This window comes from Triticum aestivum, chromosome 4A (genome assembly GCF_018294505.1).
Source record: "Triticum aestivum cultivar Chinese Spring chromosome 4A, IWGSC CS RefSeq v2.1, whole genome shotgun sequence".
In the NCBI taxonomy this organism is placed as follows: Eukaryota; Viridiplantae; Streptophyta; class Magnoliopsida; order Poales; family Poaceae; genus Triticum; species Triticum aestivum.
In genome coordinates, this window is record NC_057803.1 from 25,049,499 (window position 1) to 25,068,387 (window position 18,889).

At 44.6% G+C, this 18,889-nt stretch overlaps 2 protein-coding genes and 2 long non-coding RNA genes across 4 annotated transcripts; 3 read left to right on the plus strand and 1 right to left on the minus strand.

Annotated features, from left to right (window-relative positions):
• Positions 1-8,133: 8,133 nt before the first annotated feature.
• Positions 8,134-9,108, plus strand: LOC123084893 (uncharacterized). The gene is made up of 2 exons (XR_006439443.1): positions 8,134-8,334; positions 8,440-9,108. It is a non-coding gene; the product is annotated as an uncharacterized lncRNA (long non-coding RNA).
• Positions 9,109-9,327: 219 nt separating this feature from the next.
• Positions 9,328-10,691, plus strand: LOC123084890 (uncharacterized). The gene is made up of 4 exons (XR_006439442.1): positions 9,328-9,482; positions 9,586-9,774; positions 9,913-10,204; positions 10,276-10,691. It is a non-coding gene; the product is annotated as an uncharacterized lncRNA (long non-coding RNA).
• A 101-nt stretch (positions 10,692-10,792) lies between these two features.
• Positions 10,793-12,066, plus strand: LOC123084889 (uncharacterized). Its single transcript, XM_044506422.1, has 5 exons — positions 10,793-10,984; positions 11,092-11,190; positions 11,268-11,524; positions 11,621-11,696; positions 11,784-12,066. The coding sequence occupies exons 2-5, from the start codon at positions 11,188-11,190 to the stop codon at positions 11,901-11,903; spliced, it is 456 nt and encodes a 151-aa protein (XP_044362357.1). The 5' UTR covers positions 10,793-10,984; positions 11,092-11,187; the 3' UTR covers positions 11,904-12,066.
• A 1,114-nt stretch (positions 12,067-13,180) lies between these two features.
• On the minus strand, positions 13,181-16,101 carry LOC123081639 (uncharacterized). The gene is made up of 12 exons (XM_044504185.1): positions 15,883-16,101; positions 15,475-15,567; positions 15,321-15,389; positions 15,131-15,235; positions 14,923-15,036; positions 14,728-14,835; positions 14,492-14,648; positions 14,213-14,407; positions 14,017-14,115; positions 13,681-13,934; positions 13,524-13,599; positions 13,181-13,423 (listed from the first exon to the last, which is right to left on the minus strand). Exons 1-9 carry the CDS (start codon positions 15,887-15,889, stop codon positions 14,043-14,045), a joined length of 921 nt encoding a protein of 306 aa, XP_044360120.1. The 5' UTR covers positions 15,890-16,101; the 3' UTR covers positions 13,181-13,423; positions 13,524-13,599; positions 13,681-13,934; positions 14,017-14,042.
• Between the last annotated feature and the right edge of the window lie 2,788 nt (positions 16,102-18,889).

The window sequence follows — 18,889 nt, forward strand, 5'->3', positions numbered from 1 at the left end:
AGTGTATTGCCTCTAACTTTTGCATATGAACTCAAATTGAGATGATTTATATATAAAAATTGATTGCCTCGACGAGACGAAGACAATTCCTTAAGAGTTCTCCTTCATCCGAGGTCATCTTGAATACGTGATTGGCCAAAAACCACTCGAAACATTGAATTATGCCACTCGGAGTACAATTTCGGTCCGTAAGATAAAGTCAAATGAATATAACCAAAACATCAAAGTGGTTCCACTCGGCGACGTGAATCTTTTCATGCTGAAAACCTGTTCACTTGAGACCATCTTCATTGCAATCTGTATCTTGCCAAAATCAGGTGTCAACAGTGTGTGCTCCCTCCCTCTCTCCACTATGGCCCATGAGGCCCATTAAATTTCCCGAGGGGTTCCGGTAGCCTCCCGGTACTCCGATAAATCCCCGAACCTCTTCGGAACTATTCTGGTGTCCGTATATAACCTTCCAATATATCAATATTTACGTCTCAACCATTTTGAGACTCCTCGTCATGTCCGTGATCTCATCCGGGACTCCGAACAAACTTCGGTCACCAAAACACACAAATCATAATACAAATCGTCATCGAACGTTAAGCGTGCGGACCCTACGTGTTTGATAACTATGTAGACATGACCGAGAGACATCTCCAATCAATAACCAATAGCAGAACTTAGATGCTCATATTGGTTCCTAGATATTCTATGAAGATCTTTATCGGTCAAACCGCATAACAACATACGTCATTCCCTTTGTCATCAGTATGTTACTTGCCCGAGATTCGATCGTCGGTATCATCATACCTAGTTCAATCTCATTACCAGCAAGTCTCTTTACTCGTTCCGTAATGCATTATCCCATAACTAGCTCATTTGTCACATTGCTTGCAAGGCTTATAGTGATGTGCATTACCAAGAGGGCCCAGAGATACCTCTCCGATACTCGGAGTGAAAAATCCTAATCTCGATCTATGCCAACCCAAAAAACACCTTCGGAGACACCTGTAGAGCATCTTTATAATCACCCAGTTACGTTGTGACGTTTGATAGCACACAAGGTGTTCCTCCGGTATTCGGAGGTTGCATAATCTCATAGTCAGAGGAATATGTATAAGTAATTAAGAAATCAACAACGATAAAACTTAACGATCGTTATGCTAAGCTAACGGATGGGTCTTGTCCATCACATCATTCTCTAATGATGTGATCCCATTCATAAAATGACAACACATGTCTATGGTTGGGAAACTTAACCATCTTTGATTAAAAAGCTAGTCAAGTAGAGGCATACTAGGGACACTCTGTTTTGTCTATGTATTCACACATGTACTAAGTTTCCGGTTAATACAATTCTAGCATGAATAATGAACATTTATCATGATATAAGGAAATATAAATAACAACTTTATTATTTCCTCTAGGGCATATTTCCTTCATTTTTTTGCGTCACGGAGTGGTGGGCGCCGACTCGCTACAGGACCGCGCTGGGTCGCCGCCGCTGTCTCTAGGGCATGGTCTCGGGGCGCAGCGTAGCCACGCCTGCCTCGGTCGGGGGCCATAGGAGCATTGTAGCCACATCCGCCCATCGTAGGAGGGGGTGTCCGGTCGTCTTGTCAGCCTAAGCAGGAGCTGGCCCGGCCGGGTCGAGCTTTACTGCTATGCCCAGATGGCCTAGAGCCGGCCGACCGGATGGCGGGGCAAGCCTGATGGTGGGGTGCTTGTCGCCCCGTTGTTTTGGAAAATCGTTAGGTCATAATTTTCCTACCAGGGGGTCATCCCCCCGACACCAAGCGTCGTTTATGGCAGTCGCGGATGCCGCGTGATAGGCCGGCTACCGCCGCCCACCGCGTACCTTAGCCCCACTGATCGCGCGCATCATTTGCCGGCTAGCCCGTTCGTCGCCGTGCTCGCCGTGGTCGAGCCGCGTGCAGGCCGCCACGATATACCAACCTTAGCTGCATCACGCGTTGCCCCTGGTGGCCACGTCACGCTCTGTTGAGACCCCATCGCGTGCCGCCACCACTCTGTCCAACCCCACCATCCAAAGTTCTCCAACAGCCGCCGCCTCTGATGGTCGGCGGGACTTAGTCGGCCTGGTCGTTGACACAAATCACTGCATGCCTGGCTCGTAGGAGAGGCAAGAGGGATCTCTTGGTAGTGGCGAGGGAAAGGGGAGTCGGGGGCTCGAGAGGGAAAGGGGGTCAGGAGAGAAGAGGATAGAGGAGAGAGATGAATATGATTTGTGGACCCATACTATCAGTGAGAGTAGCGGATGAACCTGATCGTCTCTTTCCCTAGTACGCCAAACGTGACTATGGCTAGAAAAGACCGGGATCCTTAAGGTCAAAGTATCAACTTCGGGGATTTGAAGATGAGGGTTCATTTGGGTCGGCATCTACAAAGTCAAGGATTACTTCAGACTTTACTCCCAGCTAACACACATTGTCCGTGAATGTCCTGTGACTGCATGAGGGTCCATCGGTTTATTTGAACGATCCCCGTTGGTTTTTTTGTGCTCCGCTCTTCTCAGATTGTGTTGAAGAGATTATCAAGGGCAAATTTTCAGTGTGTGACTCACTATCGAAACCTGGGCCAGTACAAAGGCTTCACCCCCATGGCCGAGGCCCGAGCCCGGATGAGTTGGACACAAACCCTAAAAAATCTCGAAGACACATCTACAAACGGATCCCTCCCATCGGCAAGGGCCGGATCCGCCACGCTCCCATGACCCTAAGGCCACCGGAGACGAGGCGGACCGGTGATGGCGCCGGTAGGAGGCGGGGGAACCCTTGTTGGGGAGGAGGCCGCTGCCTGGAGTCACGTACGATAGTCAATCATTCACCGAAAAATATATGATTGAAGAATTGGTATTAATGAAAGCTAGAACAATGATACAACACAGGAGCTCCTGGATACTCCACCCCCTATACGAATATTATTTTCAAAAAGTGCCAGGAAAATTTAAAAAAACTTGGAATTTGGGGTATTATACCTGGGTGCCCAATATACTCCCGTGTGAAGTTTCATGAAAAAATACCAGAAAATATATCTGTGCGAAGAAAATAAAGTCCGGCCTACAATCCATTCAAACATTTTTTTTTCTATATATATGATTTCTTTTTTTACTGTGAATATGTTTCCTAGTATTTTTTTCAAGAAACTTCACACCGGGGTATATTGGGCACCCAGATTTGATATCACAAAATTCCAGATTTTTTTGGATTTTGCTGGCTTGTTTTTTGAATTCAATACTCATAGGATAGGGGGGGGGGGAGCACCCCAGTGCTCGAAATCCTCTTCCGAACAATGACACATTTCTCATATAAAGAATGCTTAATTTTGAGTTTCAAGATTTTTTTTAATAAACGTGTCATTCACAAATTGCAGAGATATACATAGTACTTTTTTACTTGCCATCTACCATTTTAAGGGCTTAACAATAGATTTTTGGGGAGGGGGGGGGGGGGGGGCTGTTCTCGAGACCTCCTACTCAGCGCCTTCTTTGCCAGATAAAGGAGCGAGCACTCACGCGCCCCGCTCTGTGGGCTGGTCCGATAACTAGCTCCCTCGCGACGCACCACTTCTCCCAGTTCCTGATCGCTTTGGTTCGTAGTTGACCGTTGACTTTTTGGGAAAAATATGAAATGTTCAAAAACTCATAAATTGAAGAATAATGTTCACGAATTTGAAAAAACATCATGGGTTCAAAAAAAGTTCGCGCATTTGAAAATGAACTCGAAAAAGTTCATGGGATTTGAGGAAAAAGTTCATAAATATTAAAAAGTTTGCAAATTTGAAAAAAGTTCATGCATTCAAAAAATATCCATGGATTCTAAACAAGATCACAGATTTTTAAAAGTTTACAAATTTGAAAACAAAACACATTTGCAAAAGTTCGCCAAAAAAGCAAAATGGAAAAAGGAAAAGACTAAAAAAAAATTTGGCTGGGAACGTTTCGGAAAAAACAAGAAGCGACCACTTACATGGGCTGATTCATTCAGTGCACTGCGAAGTGTGCCAAAAATTGCGGTCACAATGGAGAGAAAAATAAATAAATGGGCCAAGACCAAGGTGGAGGGTGTTTGTGCGTCGGTTTGCCAAATAAACTTCAAGAGCACTTACAACTAGTTTGGTTCGCGTCCTCGGGAAGCCTCACCTGGCCTGCCGTGTGCCTCGACGTCGCATGTGAGTTGTTTGGTTCACATGTCCTGAAAATGCCTAGTATAGCCTGGCCTAGGGGTTTGCATGCAGGTGGTTAGCCTGGGCAGTGCAGCCATGGAGGTAACTAGCCTGAGCAAGGCATGACAATTTGGGCGCCTGGGCACACAAAGCAGCTGCCTGGGCTTTAATGACAAACTGTTCATCATACATGGACCCATGAGCTGATCTTTTTTATTCCTAATGACTATCCAGGCTTAGGGCAATAACCAAACGCCTCTCACCCAGCGTTGTCTGACCAGACAGAATAATAATCTGAAACCATGTCCACGCCAGCCAGGCAGCCCTATGCCTAGGCACGCGGCCGTGGACATGATCCAAACTAGCCCTGAAGGCGCCTAATAAGGTTTGGATCTGTTCTCTTGGATAGGACCCCGATGAAATAACGAAAAGAATGTATATTCTTTTTAAAAACACATTACTTTATTTTTGAAAAACTCACTATGAATTAAAAAATGTTCATGCAATGTAGAATATCATTCGGATAATTTTGAAAATGTTCACATAACTTTTTAAAATGTTTGTTTGTTTCTGAAATATGTTCTTGACATTTTTACAAAATGTTTACACAATTTAATAAAAACTTCATAATTTTGGAAACATGTTTCAAACAATTATAAAAATTCTATGACATTTAGAAACATGAAACACTTGAAAAATGTTCATGGATTTTTTAAATGTGTGATCCAGGATAAATAAAATCATCATGTATTTTAAAGTTGTTTAATGTGCACTTGACAAATGTTTTACACTTAAGAAATATTTCTTGATTTTTTTTTGAAAAAATCATGACATTTGTGAAAAATATGTTCAATGTGTGTCAAAAAAAGTTCACCATGAATTTGAAAAATGTTCAATGTGCATTTGACAAATGTTCAACATATATTCGGAATAATGTTCAGTGAGTATTTAAAAAATGTTCAATGTATCTGAAAAATGGTCAACATATACAATTTTCTCAATGGGAATTTGACAAAATGTTCAACATCTACTCGAATAAAAAACTGTTCAATGTGTATCTAAAAAATGTTTAATGTGTAGACTAAATATGTACAAAAAGTCAACATGTATTTGAAAAAATGAAGAATAAAATACAAATAAAAAAGGGAAAGAAAAAAGGATCGACGGAAAACCAATACAAAAACACATAGAAACAGAGTAGAAGAAAATCCGCACCGAAGCTTCGAAAACATGAAATCACTAATTGAGGAGTACTCCTTGCAAAGATCACTCCCACCTTCCCAAGTTGTGACAAGTGACGTGTTGCATGTGCGCCACTTGTCGCAACCTGGGAGTTTTCCCTTTTTTCGTATACCCATTTATTCAAAATGTTTTATCTCTTAAACCGTGCGTTCAAATCTCGAACCGTTTTCATCGTTGGATTCCTCATGTTGAGATCTTCAAAGCTAGATCTCATGTTGATAGGTTTTGACGGACCTTTTTCATGAAAAAAATTGAACGAAAAAACCAAACCCGGAGCACGGTTTTTTCCCTTTCCAAAACAGGCACGGCCGTGCCTCCCACGAAACCACGACCATGCCTCTCGCGGAATCAAAACCGTGCCTCTCGTGAAAGAAAGAAAAATAGAAAACGTGTTTTCTTTTCCATTTTCTTTTAATGACGTGGTACATTCCAAATGCACGTGGTACATTATTTTAATGGCATGAACTTTTTAAACCATACGAACATTTTATAAACATTTTCAATATGACAAAAAATTGATACATGTGAACATTTTTTTAAATGAGACACTTTTTGAATAGGATGAAATATTTTTTTGAATTACGCAGACATTTTTTACATTGTATAATTTTTTTAGAATATCTCATGATCATTTTTTTGTAACCCGTAAACCATGTTGAAATGTACAAACATTTAATTAGTATCGTCACCATGTCTTTGAAGGTCCTGAGAGAGAGAGAGAGAGAGAGAGAGAGAGAGAGAGAGAGAGAGAGAGAGAGAGAGAGAGAGAGAGAGAGAGAGAGAGAGAGAGAGAGAGAGGAAAAAGTAAAAAAAAACTAATGAACAAATATCAGCGGAAGCACGTTACTGGCCAGCCCACTAGCATATCTCTTGAGGCGAGGCTACGTTAGGTCTTGCATAAATCGATACCTAGACGTGCCATGTCTCGCAGTAAGCGAGACTTAGCCCTGGTGACATATCTTCATCTATGTGCTTCCATGGACCTCTAGTCCTCTATACTGGACCAAGTGAGCAGCATATACAAACAAGACATAGAGCGCATTTTCAGCGGACGAGCACCTCGTAGGATGTTATCTCACTCGCTCATATAAGGATCGTGATTCCCTTGCCGTTGTCCACGCTGTATTTACGAACAATCCAGGCTTCGTTATACATTAGACCGGTGGTATACAATATTGTATCGAGTCAGAAGAGAACGCGTCAGATTTAGCGTGAGGCATAGGGTTTGGACGAAGCGAAGGAACGTGAACAATGCTCAACTAGTTTAATGACATGCCATGCTGGAGCTTTCCTCCCCAACTACCCCCACATCACAATGAATGATCATCTAATCCACCGCGTTGTGCCGGTGAAAGATTCAAGAACCAGTCGCGGGATTTCTTTAGTTAAGGTGATGCGGGAATCCGACGGAGGATATGTGCCGAGTCTCGTACAGGTGGCGTCGTGGAGATGATGGTTAAGTGATGATCCCTTTTTAACCCGAAACAAACTGAGCTGATTAGAACTAACTATATTTTATTTCGAAAAAAAGACCTAACTATAATCTCACTTTCAAAAGAAGAACTAATTATATTCTAGCTAGGTACTGAATGTGCCTCGTAGACCCTACGTGCGTCTCCTGTGCTGGATGCCGGGTTAAAATTTGAATCTGGCTGCTTGCGTTGATTTTCCAAAATTTACCTCGACTTTTAACCAGGGGCCATGCTAAATGCAAAATAATTAATTAGCATGATTTGATCATTATTGTTTACTTAAAATAATAATGTTTTGGGTCTGTCAAACATGTTTTTAAGGGGACTGCTGATTTTTAATCAGGCCGTGATGAAAGATTCCTATGCATGGCCCATGTGCCTGCTCAACACCTCCCAACTCGTGGTGCATGATTTGTTTTGGAGGGGTACCAAGTACGAACAGCCGGCATAGCAGATGTGGGCCATGCTGCGATATATGGCAACCTTATACGCATCAGCATAGTGGCTTCTAAAGCGAAAAATGCTAATGGAGGCCGAGCAGCAGGCCGCTATCCCTGCCGCCCGACCACCATCTAGATTCCCGCTGCCATTGTATAGAGGCTGTATTTGATTTTTTTTCTGCTTGTATTGATCCAGCGCTGGCCCACGCACATGCAAAGCCCCTAGGGTGTCTTACAACCTTTCTGACATGTACGCACATGTTTTGACTTTGCAGCACCGATGCACCATGCCATTCTCTCATCTGTACCAGCGGGACGTGCACGTCGTGGTCGAGCCGTGTCCACTCCAACTGGATGTGCAAGTCGTGGTCGACCCTTGTCCACTGCGTAGGCAATGGAGGCACAAGTCCCTTCGTGGCGAATCCCTGAGCAGATAAAACAGACACTAGTGCTATAGTGCACCTTTTTTAATCATCGTTAATGACGTTGGTAGTGTTTTCCGAACGGAAGGCAGTTCTCCCGCTCGCCACGTTATGCCTAATGACCTGAATTAGCAGTAGTCAGCAGATTACCGCAACATTTCAACATTTTCTTGTCTTTACACTTGAAGTTTTAGAAGCTTTTAGTTAAACACGCACTTGACCATTCCACTTGACCACGGTACACATGCGCTCTAATGAAAACATGTCCCCTAATTAGTATTGGGTGCAGCAAGTTTTTCTGGGCGATGTGGTACAGCTACACGCCACCCTCCGTGTCCCACTTTTAGAGTCGTGTCACGTCTTCATTTTTTCTATTCCCTCACATCAACCTCACCCTGTTGTCATCTCCCTCCCCCACCCAACCTAGTTCTCTCTCACTCTGTTTTCCTCACCGGAACCTCAGCTCCGACGCATCTAGGTGGGGCAGCCTGTGCCTCGCCGCCGAGCGGTGCTACTACGGCGAGCCCCCTCATCTGCCGGCGTTGCGCGACGCCAGCCGCCGGCGATTTGCTCCGCACGGAAGAGGTACCGAACGCCAATCCCCACTTAGTTTTTCGCCGCCAACGTGTTCATTCTTTCTTGTGTTCTTGCTTGTTCGTCCTCAATCTAAATCGCCACAGCATTTTTTAGGGGAGTTATAAAAATGTCAGGCCTTTTTAGTGGGATACAAGCTGCGATGGTTATAAACCGTGTAGAAAATAGTGACAAATCTGTTGAAGATTGGAATAGCGACGGTGATGGATCAGGTTGTTCAACGGGGTTAGCTGGAACACCATGCTTCACCTCGCGGTTATATGTGCTAAAGGCTGCTTCAGTAATTGCTCAGTTTAGCGAATTTAAGAGGCAGTTAGTTAGCGAAATCGGTTTTGGAGGAATGTTAGAGTTGAAGTCATGGCAAAAGATTAATCTGAAATACAGTGCGTACTTGATGGATAGAGTTGATTTAGATTCATGCTCCTTGAACCTGGAGTCACAGGGGGTGTTGGATTTGGTTGACAAGAATATAAATTATGTATTTGGCATCCCATGTGGCAATCTAACCATTCAAGATGAAGGCGTTGAACCATCTGAAGCTTGTATTGAGTACACGCGTGTAGCAGCATCATTCGGTGAGAAAGGCACACACAACCTAAAAGCTGCTGAATCAATCTTGCTTGCACCCATAACAGAACAATCAACGGAAACAGAGAAGCATTGTTTCAAAATTGCCTTTGTGATTTTCATCATTGGACATGTGCTTGCTCCGACCGCCAAACATGACTACATATCAGTAGATTTTTGGGCTGCACTGAACGATGTCAACAAGATCAAAGATTGGAACTGGGGGCATATGTGCTGAAGAATTTGTTACAAGCAGTTAGGAAGTTCAAAACCGATGTTTCAAAGAGGAACCCAACTATACATATAGTTGGATGCCATCTGTTCCTGCAGGCAAGTAATTTCTTTAGCAAACAAATTCATTTTTTACATTTTTAAAACAAGATTCATTCATGCCCATATGTTTTGCTGCAAAACAGGTGTTTGTTCTTGACAACTTAGAGCTCGGTCTACTAAACAAGCAACAAGGAGTAACACCAAGAATAGGCTTGTACGATTATGAGTCAATGAAAAAGATGGTCGAGCAAATCACAGTAAACATCCCAGGTGGTGAAGTCACTTTCAGCGGTGGCAAGGTACGTTTGAACTTATTCTTCAATTTTCCAACAGCATACGCAACCCACAAGACAAATTTTCTTCATTTTCTCATCCAGGACTAACTATGTTTACGGAAATCAGGTCAGGGATGATACGCCTGCAAGGGGTATTGAGTCACATTTAAATGTTGTGGGCACAGGAAAGATTGCCAAACCAGCTTTCAACCCGAAAAGAGCAAGTACTCCATGCTCGCCAATGTTGCGATCTACTTACACGAAGAATGGCCCGCAAGAGTTTTCAAACTATATACGATCGCGGTACCCCACCATAGTAAGTACCATCCACAATTTTGTTAGTTTTGTCATATCTTTGTTTCCTTTGTCAACCAAATTTTTGTGCACTCCTGATACTGAAAAGGTCGGAACTTGCTAACATGAGTTTCCCTTTTCTTTGTACTAAAATCTATAGTCAGCACAGAAACTTGGCATTCTCCTCCGGGAACAAAATGCACGCGGCCTGGCAAACATATCGGAAATGCGGTAAGCGTTCCAATCAAACATGTTCACATTCACTGACAAGCTAATGGCGTGCCTTGGAGAAATGTGTACATGTTGTAAAGCACACGGACGGAAAATGTGTGTCCTCAAGAGCGAAGACAAAACCATAGACGAACCGCCCCCAACTCCATCAACTGAACAACTAAGCACTCCACTAGTCACCAAGATTGGACCACGCCTTCCTGCACCAGGAATGCCAGAAGGTGTGTTTTTTGATACAATCCCAACCATTTTTCATATGCATCCCCACCTCATAGCTTACACAATTTTTCAGGTCAAGTGTCTGCTACTAGTTTAGTTTCTAGGAAAAGGGATGGAAGCCTATCATCAAGTATGCAGTCCGGTCCATCTAAGAGACTTTGTTTACCAGCCTCCATTGGAGAAGATGACCTTTGCCAAAAACAGAGACCAATAGCCGAAGATTCTACACTTATGGACATCGCTAGCAGCATCCTGTCAATGTATGATGATCTAACAGCCGTCCTTGTCACTTATTATGCCGAGATCCGTCCAGCACCCACGGCGATCTTGTTTGGCGCAACAATAGACGGAGCACCTGTGAAGATTGACCTGGCATAGTGCAACTTTGGGAGGGACCCATGGGTTGTTGGTTCGGTATCCCCGCCCCCTCCAGAAAATGCGCTTAGGGCTATATGAGACTGGATGTCAGCAGCGTCCATGACCAATTTGCAGAGGCAAGATAAACCTGGACCCAACACATCAATTATTTACGTCGACCCTCCAAATTCATAGTATATCCTAACCACATTTTTTTAATATTACTGTAGGAATTGGATTATACACCTTAAACCAAGGCTCATATCAATCGAAGGGGTTGAAATCCAGCGACAACTTGCACATGGAGACCCAATGTCACACGAGATATGTACTGCTATCTTTCGGAGGCTTGCCCAACTGGACCAGTCTTGCTCTAAGGACACGCCTGGAACATCTGGAGGAAGTACATAGAGCCTGACTTTGCTGTGAGACACCCATCACCCTTGTCCACTCGAATTGAACTGTTTTTTTACCGCTCCATACATGCATACCCCATTTTACTAGAGCTGACACATTTTTATCATGTTCGCAGACAACTGTTTTGTCGAACGCCGATCCATTGACTGTTCAATCAATCCGCACTGGGTTTCAGGAAGGAACAGGTCTTTGCAACCCAGCTTCATGCCGAATGGTACGACACTTATGAAATCAATTTTTTATGGCAATTTGTCAACACTAAACATATGTAACACGTTCTTCTTCATGCAGTGGTTCATCCCAGCAATTCTTCCAGATGGATGGGCTGTATATTTATTTGATATGATGCGGAAACAAATCATTGTGTTAGACCCAGCAGTTGGCCCATTTGGGTATAGCAATCGACGGGTCAGCATGCACGAGTTTGTAAGCAACAAACTGCATGCTGCCCTGTTCAACTGTCTACATAGTTTCTTCAGTTCTTGGCACTGTGATTCCACTAACTGGGGACGCACATTCCCGATCATAATGCGGGAAAAAAATGAGAGGTATGTTTCCCTTTCCATTGTAGTCACTCTTATTTTCAGTTTTGCCACTGTTTACACCCTGATTTTGATTGCCCGCCCATCTATATTTTTTTCTAGAGATGAAACTGGCTTGGGTGCTACTTTCTTTGCTAGGAATTTCGACGGTGACAGGCTACAAATCCCGCTGACCAAAGTAATTACTTTGATTTTTAGTCGAACATACTAAAGCCATCTACATCTGCTCATTTCTGTTTTGCCAATACAATTCTGTAATTTTCAGGAGACGTTGGCATCACACAGCAACCTCATGTTTTACGAGCTGATGCGGATGCAAGGGAACCAAACCAAGGCGGCACACGATTCACTCGAAGCAATCAAAGGAACGTTCCTTGTTCTTTAGGGCAGCTAGAAAGACGAGCAGTTTCGAAACAGCATCGGTTGATGCTTTCCCTTATTTAAGAACATCATTTGCGAGTCATTCCCCCAACTAGATGTATTTTTTTACTACCTAAATGAAGAAGACAAAACTGCACCTGAATAATTTTCTGGATTTACCCACTTTCATTACGGAAACAATTGCATTTTTTTCACCTTTGAATGCTTCGATAACATAAGCCTCACTAAGGCAGGGATACATTTCTGATAAATCTTTGCAAATTGATCTAGGTAGTTCACAAGGCCAACCGATCTGCATCTACATGCAGAACACCTTGTAAACAAGTGCTACCACAAGAACACACACAACAACTTTCAGCACGTACCCACTGTGCTGTCTGGCAAGGTTTCGCGCTGGGACTTGCTCTGCAATCTCCTGACTTCTTTCTTGAAAATGTTGGACTGCTCTTGCTTCCGAACGGAGCTCGTCATTCATTCGTTCAAGCAGACGAACCTTGTCCCGCAGATCGATCAATAGTTGTTTTAGGAATTCATCTTCAATAGTTGTTTCAGGAATTCATCTTCAATAGGATCATCGTGCCAAGCGTAGAAGTCGCACCCCCCATCTGCAACAACATTGCCACAAGACAAGTTGACAGACCAAGACTCAAGCCCTCATAGTAAGAAGAAGAAGAGTTTTCGAAACACTAACCCTTGCCTTGGCGCACGTGTAGTACCTCCTGCCTGGATTGTCGTCACTCCAGGAGATCCACATGGCCGCCTTCGGCCTTTGCCTACACCAGCAAGGCACAGCTGGATGGTAGTCCATCGGGCCAACTCTGTATCTCACCGGAGACCTAAAGCTAGAAGCGTACGAACGCCTTGAGGAAGAAGACGCCCTAGAGGTGGCAGAATTTGAAGAAGACATGGCTCGCTCTTCTGGCCGTTGCTAGCTCGAAGGGATGGAGGATTATATAGCACAGGACCTGCCCAACGGCTACTTTTCTCTAAGAGATGTGGGCCCAACCACTCAGCTGGGAAACTATTTATATATGTTGACCCCCCACATGCGCAGCTGGTGAGACTACCCCCCTGTACAGCCCAGACAACAACAACATTATCTTTTCAACATGTTTAGCTAGGCTAACATACTCAATCATTTCTTGCAAACAAATTAATGCAAACCGACACATACTCATGTATGGTCACGGCTGATTAGCAACCAGAAGTCGTGTTCACAAAATACAGTTGCCCTCGTGCATGGCAACTCACTCCACATAGAAATTACAACTAAGCAAGTTCAAGCGATAATGTGAATGCCAATCCCAACACATCTCATTGGATGACAAAACCGGCTGCAAGCCAGCTACAAAAAATGGCACACCTTGCCACGAACGAACTGATGCCCGAATGACGCAATCATTCGGTGCAACTCTATTCTTGCTCTTCCTCAACTATCTCCATTATGCCAGGGCGAGGAGCAGTGTTGCCTTGGCATGCTAATGTCTCGTAAAGCATTCTCTTCCGACGCTGTGGAAGCCCATGCTGCTCTCGCACATGAAAAGCAATCGAGTTAAGGAGTGAGTTAAGCACATTTTTAAGAAGAGAAATGATGAAAATGCAATAGTTAATAAAGAGAACTTACAACTGGGACATCTTCCTCGAGGCCGAAACCGTTGAAATTGTCAGCGTAGTACGCAATGTACCCGGGTGTCTCACCCCTGCCAACATTTTTCAAAGTATATTAGCTCCTCGGGAAAAATAAGAACCAACATAATTAATGAACAAGTACTGTTGCTCACCCACTGCACGAAACGTGCATCCCCACATTATAGACCACCTTCCATTTGGTAATGTCCATATCCCAGCCGTCATCCATCATCATGCCAATAATCTTCAAAGCTCTAACAACCGTGCGCACCGTACTACCATGTTTTATCTCATACACACACGTAGTCTGATCTGTGCACAACAGATCAAGCACATTGAGTATCTTGCGCTCCATGTCAAAGACGTACAAGCTCCAAGCATGGCAGAGCCACGCTGGCATCATAATCTGCAAACCATAGAATTAGTTATATCAGCTGGACCCACTCACTCAATCAGCTAGCAACAGGTGTGTGCACGTGTCTACGTACCAGACGGCACAGGCAGAGCCTAAAACCTAGCCTTGGTGCAGCAAGCATCCCCAACAAGAGCTCGCGTGTCTCGGCAGTATCGATGCTATCCATGTGTAGCTGCCAACAATAAAAAATATTTGAAAGGTCGGCATAGTTGACATAAATCATGGAGCTTCACTTAGTCCCTTTTTTATTGAACTAACAATGAACTAACCAGAACATCAGGAGGAACCAAACCCCTCCAGTTTGGCAGGTGTACTCTTGCATCATCCTACTCTCTCTCTCATTCCACCCACGCACCCATGCATCGAGTCTCGTGTACAACATTTCTCCAAGCAAACTGAACTGGTACTTGATCTTGTGACCATCCAGGCGTAGGATAGTAGGATTGAAGTGTTCGAACCAAGTCCTGCTAATCACAAATAACAGTAAATTATCAATGCGCTAGTAGGATGCGCTCTGCCGTATGGAGAACACAGGAACGGGAACTAACCTGCTAAGTTCGGACGGCTCGCTAAGCATTTCGGCCGTCTCATATAAACCCATGCAGACGTGGTCTGGGTAGAAGAAGTGATGAAGTTCCAGCTCAAACGGCGAAAAGCCATAATTATGTGGAGCAGGTGGCTGGGGTGGCATTGCTGGAACAACCGCTGCACGCAAGAGGAACATGTCAGTCCTGCCCAAGGTCAATTTAAACATGCATGCAACAGGAAGAATTTTGGAACGCACCTAGAGGTAGTGGGTTACTCTGCTGGCCACCTCCAGGTAAGGCAAGCCTCTTGTTCCCTAGCGGTGTGACTGTAGAAATACGTTGTTCTGGCAGGTCCGGCGCAACAGCTACACACGCCCCACACATTTTCCAATTAACAATATAAGTAAACATAAAATAAAAAGTAGCACATGTCTGGATCTGGATACACTAACCTTCGCCCATGGTGGTATCTCCACGATGCATCATATCAGGCACCACTTGATCCCTTGCACCACAGCCAAGGGCCTCATGCATGGTAGTCTGTCTCATGCATCTACGAGGAGGCACTGCAGCGGTCGGAAAATTGCATACATGAGGCCATTCATTTTGTCTGAACAAACCAGCCGTGCAATTAGCATGTAAAAGTCAACGATCACTTACATTGAATGGCAGGACCTTTGCCTTTTACATCTTCTATCATTGGCTTATCCTCCGGCTCGTCATCAGGCACCATAGGCTCATCATACTCAAGCGGGGCCACTGGCTCTGCAACCATAACACGTAGTGAAGCAGATTAATTAACCTCCAAAAAAAAGGAATTCACCAATGTCACGTTTTTGCTGGCACCAACCTTTTCCACGTGCAGACTCGATGGTTGTAATGGCCGCGCCCTGACGAGCAGCTTGGCCTGCTTCCGGCACTGGAACAATAATTAGCAATCAGCCTTTGCAATATACGCTTTTCTAAAAGGAAGAACATGTTAGCGTGATCGCGACCAAACATACCATGTTCCTTATTTGCACCCTCGTTTCGGACCACAACAGCCATGAGAGAACGCGCCGCCTCACGTGACATTGCTGCGAGATCGGTGACAATATCTAGTCGAATAAAACAAAGATTTAGATCTCCGTTTGTTAGCATCCAGGCTTTAAGCAGAGCAGGCGACGTATTAGAATATATCGTGCATGCAAACCAGTGGCCCACATCCATGCAGACTCGTGCCTCACCCACCACCCCTCCTCCTCTAGGCTGCATGCATGGCACACTAATCCATGCATGGCACACTAATTTTTAAACCAGACCCTTAAAATAAAAACACATCATTGCTACAACTATATGCATGCACATTTTATATACTCGCTAATCACTTTATTCTTTCTAAAATTAGAAAGTACACTTGCGCAGATGCATACCTGTCATCCTTCTTGGAACATGCGGGACTGGCTCACATTAGGAAATGCCGCAGCAACAGGAGCTTGCCTCTTAACCTTTTCAATGAAATCATCTAGAGTTTCCTCTAGATCTCTCTGCCGTTTTGCAGCTGCCTTCGTGCGTATTTCTTCCAGTACCTTATCTTTCGCCTCATCGACCATCTTGACAAATGCCTCCTCGCGTTTTCTGAACTGGTTCTCCACTGCTTCCCTTAGAGCCGCTAGAATCTACACATGGACAAACGCAGAGTTGTCAGTCTACTTTCGCATGGAAGGATCGGCAAAAAACTACTAGCCGTACAATACTTGACAGAAGCGAACAAAAAAGTTGTAACACACCTGCGGATCCACCTCCTTGTCCTGGGCCATGCCAAATCCGGCAGCCGTAGCATGCACACCAGGGCTTGGTGTGTTCAACGGTTGGGCTAGAGCTGCACTCCCAGAAGCAACATTGAATGCCGGAGATCTAGGCACATCTGATACCTGCATGCGAACAATCGAAGTGAATTTATTAAACATGCAGTTCCGGAGTACTAAATGATAGAATTTGCATTTATTGAAGAGAATGTTTTCTAGCTATGTCACCTCAAAGCCAGCATCCACCCCGTTCCTCGCTGCATGCTTCTTGACCTGTAGTCTCATGAACGTGTCCGAGTAGTGAGCTAGCCTAGGAAGTGGCAAGCCCTCACGTCCTTGCATCCCGTGCTCGTGGTAGTCGCAGAAAATTATCTGTGTGACATTTTTGGCAAGAGAAGCAAGCAAAACTTGTCATTTGCAAGCGAGGCCACATGAAATCATGGGAAAAAATAAAGATGCATCAAAAACAAGAACTTAAACTAACCTGCGGTATAACGAGATACCCCTGGAGGATTAACTGAGAAGGGTCATGGAGAAGATCCTCCCTTAGCTTGGTTGCAGCCTCTCTCAACCCCTCGACCACATAGTCACAAAAATCATAGTCTAATATGTGACTTGGGTCAGCAAGAACTGGCAGCATCTCGTTCGAAATTTTCGGATGGGCTCCTTTTGGAACAAGAAAAGTCGAGGCAGCTATGATTGTACATGCCGCCATCATCTTCTCCTTCTCTGCGCCAACTATTGCTACCTTGCTTGCAGTTTGCACTATATTCTTTTACTTTCACAATCGGGATCTTGCATGCCTTGTGCATTTGTGTATCTAAAATGTCATGCAACCTTGCTAGCAAGGCTCCCCGGTCTGCCAAGCAAGCACCACCGGGGATATCTATCTTCCTACCACAATGCTCTAGTCCTAGGCATTTGGAAACCTCCCTACCATTTATCTCTACAAAGTTACCATCCCCCATGTCCATCTTCATGGTTTTTGGATCTATGCGTGACAGAAGAGACATGGAGAACCCCCGCAAAAAAAAGAGACATGGAGAAGATACGATTGTTATTGCCTAGGAGCTTGATTTTGCACAACTCATCTATCCCCGCGCCCTTGAACACAACTTTCATGTTCGGGTTCCAGTCACCCGCAATGGAGTGAAGCATACCCGTGTTGTAGGCTGTGTTGAGGACGGGAACCTTCTTCGTAGCCACCATTGTAGAGGAAGACGGCACATCCGGCGGCGCCGCAGGCGAGCAGTACCTTGGTCTGCGCCCCATCCTCCCAGCAAATCTGTTTCAAGAAGAACACTTGCGTAAGAACACCAAGAAGAGAAGAGAGGAGCCAAGGTGATATGGACAGGAGATGAACAACGAACAGGTAGTACCTTTTGCCTTGGGTTCCTGCTCTTCCGCCCAGCTCCGGAGCAATGTGCTTTGCTTCTATGTTTAATCTCCCCCCCAATGCGAGTAGTACATATATTGACCTGCTCCGGCCACACGGGTCCCTGTGCCTCGAATTGTTTTTTAACCTAGTGGGCGCCGGTGTGTCCACGCATGCGTCAAGCCATGTCCACAAGCCGAAGCCCCGATTGGTTTATTCACCCCACCTCACCGAACAAATGAGAGAGCACCACCTAACCGCATTTATTGTTATTAACTACAAATATACCCATCGATAATCACACTATGCTAACACCATAAGCATGCAATGGAGAGTTGATTTTTTTTGTTGGCACATGTACAAGTAATTACCCAATTTTTTTTCAAACAGTAACACGCGACAGATAGGTCACACAAATCATGCTAAAGAAAATGTTCCAAATTAATCTTTAAGCACGGGAACTGATACATTTTCTTGCAATCTCCGCAACTGATACATTTTTTGCTCTAACTAATCTAGATCTTGGCACGCTTGCATGGAGGGCTTTCAGCGTCATCTTCTTCACCACCGTCGTCGCAAGGCCCAGTCGCTGACATGTGGTCCCCATCAGCCAGCGCGCATGCAACGCTTTCCTTTGCATGTGCCATGCAAGGATCGAAGTCTGCTGTCTCGTCTTCGATCAAGCACAACGACAGCTGCATGGTAAGATCCACCGGCTCACAATGCAGTTGTAAACCCGGTTAGATATTTTTGCATTCGGAGCTCTCACAAGCATAATGCTTATAGCGGAATAAAAATGCAAAATAAAGAATCACTCACAGATGGCACGTTCTCTTGATGATTTTTTTTGATCCATCGGCATCGCTGGCCCTTGTCCAATAACGCTATCCTGCAATTAGCAACCAGATGGAGTTCAGAATGATATCTCTAACGAAAAAATGAACTCTTTTGTTAATGCTAAGTCTGCACAAAAAACAAACAACCTCATCACTGGCTATTTCTATGTCCGACGACGGATCATGGAACACGAGATCATCGAGACCTACGGCAGCACTAGCGACCTGGTGATGCATAGGGAGAACATATTAGAAGACCAAATCATTTCTAAGGACTGAGACGGTAAGTTTTAATAGCGAGATACATGCTCTAACCTGCACCCCACCAAGTGTCAATGTTGAGCCGGATGCCTCCGTGAGCTGGGAAGCTGGGGAACCCGTGCTGCTGGCATCACTGCTGGGCGCCATCCCCTACTCACTG

What these genes read in the sequence shown, in the direction of transcription:
- LOC123084889 (XM_044506422.1), top strand. An exon ending in ATGCGGGAAAAAAATGAGAG is followed by an intron (nt 11,525 to 11,620) that starts GTATGTTTCCCT and finishes ATTTTTTTCTAG; the next exon opens with AGATGAAACTGGCTTGGGTG. An exon ending in TACAAATCCCGCTGACCAAA is followed by an intron (nt 11,697 to 11,783) that starts GTAATTACTTTG and finishes TGTAATTTTCAG; the next exon opens with GAGACGTTGGCATCACACAG.
- LOC123081639 (XM_044504185.1), bottom strand. An exon ending in GAGTAACCCACTACCTCTAG is followed by an intron (nt 14,649 to 14,727) that starts GTGCGTTCCAAA and finishes TCTTGCGTGCAG; the next exon opens with CGGTTGTTCCAGCAATGCCA. An exon ending in GAGCCGTCCGAACTTAGCAG is followed by an intron (nt 14,408 to 14,491) that starts GTTAGTTCCCGT and finishes TGTGATTAGCAG; the next exon opens with GACTTGGTTCGAACACTTCA.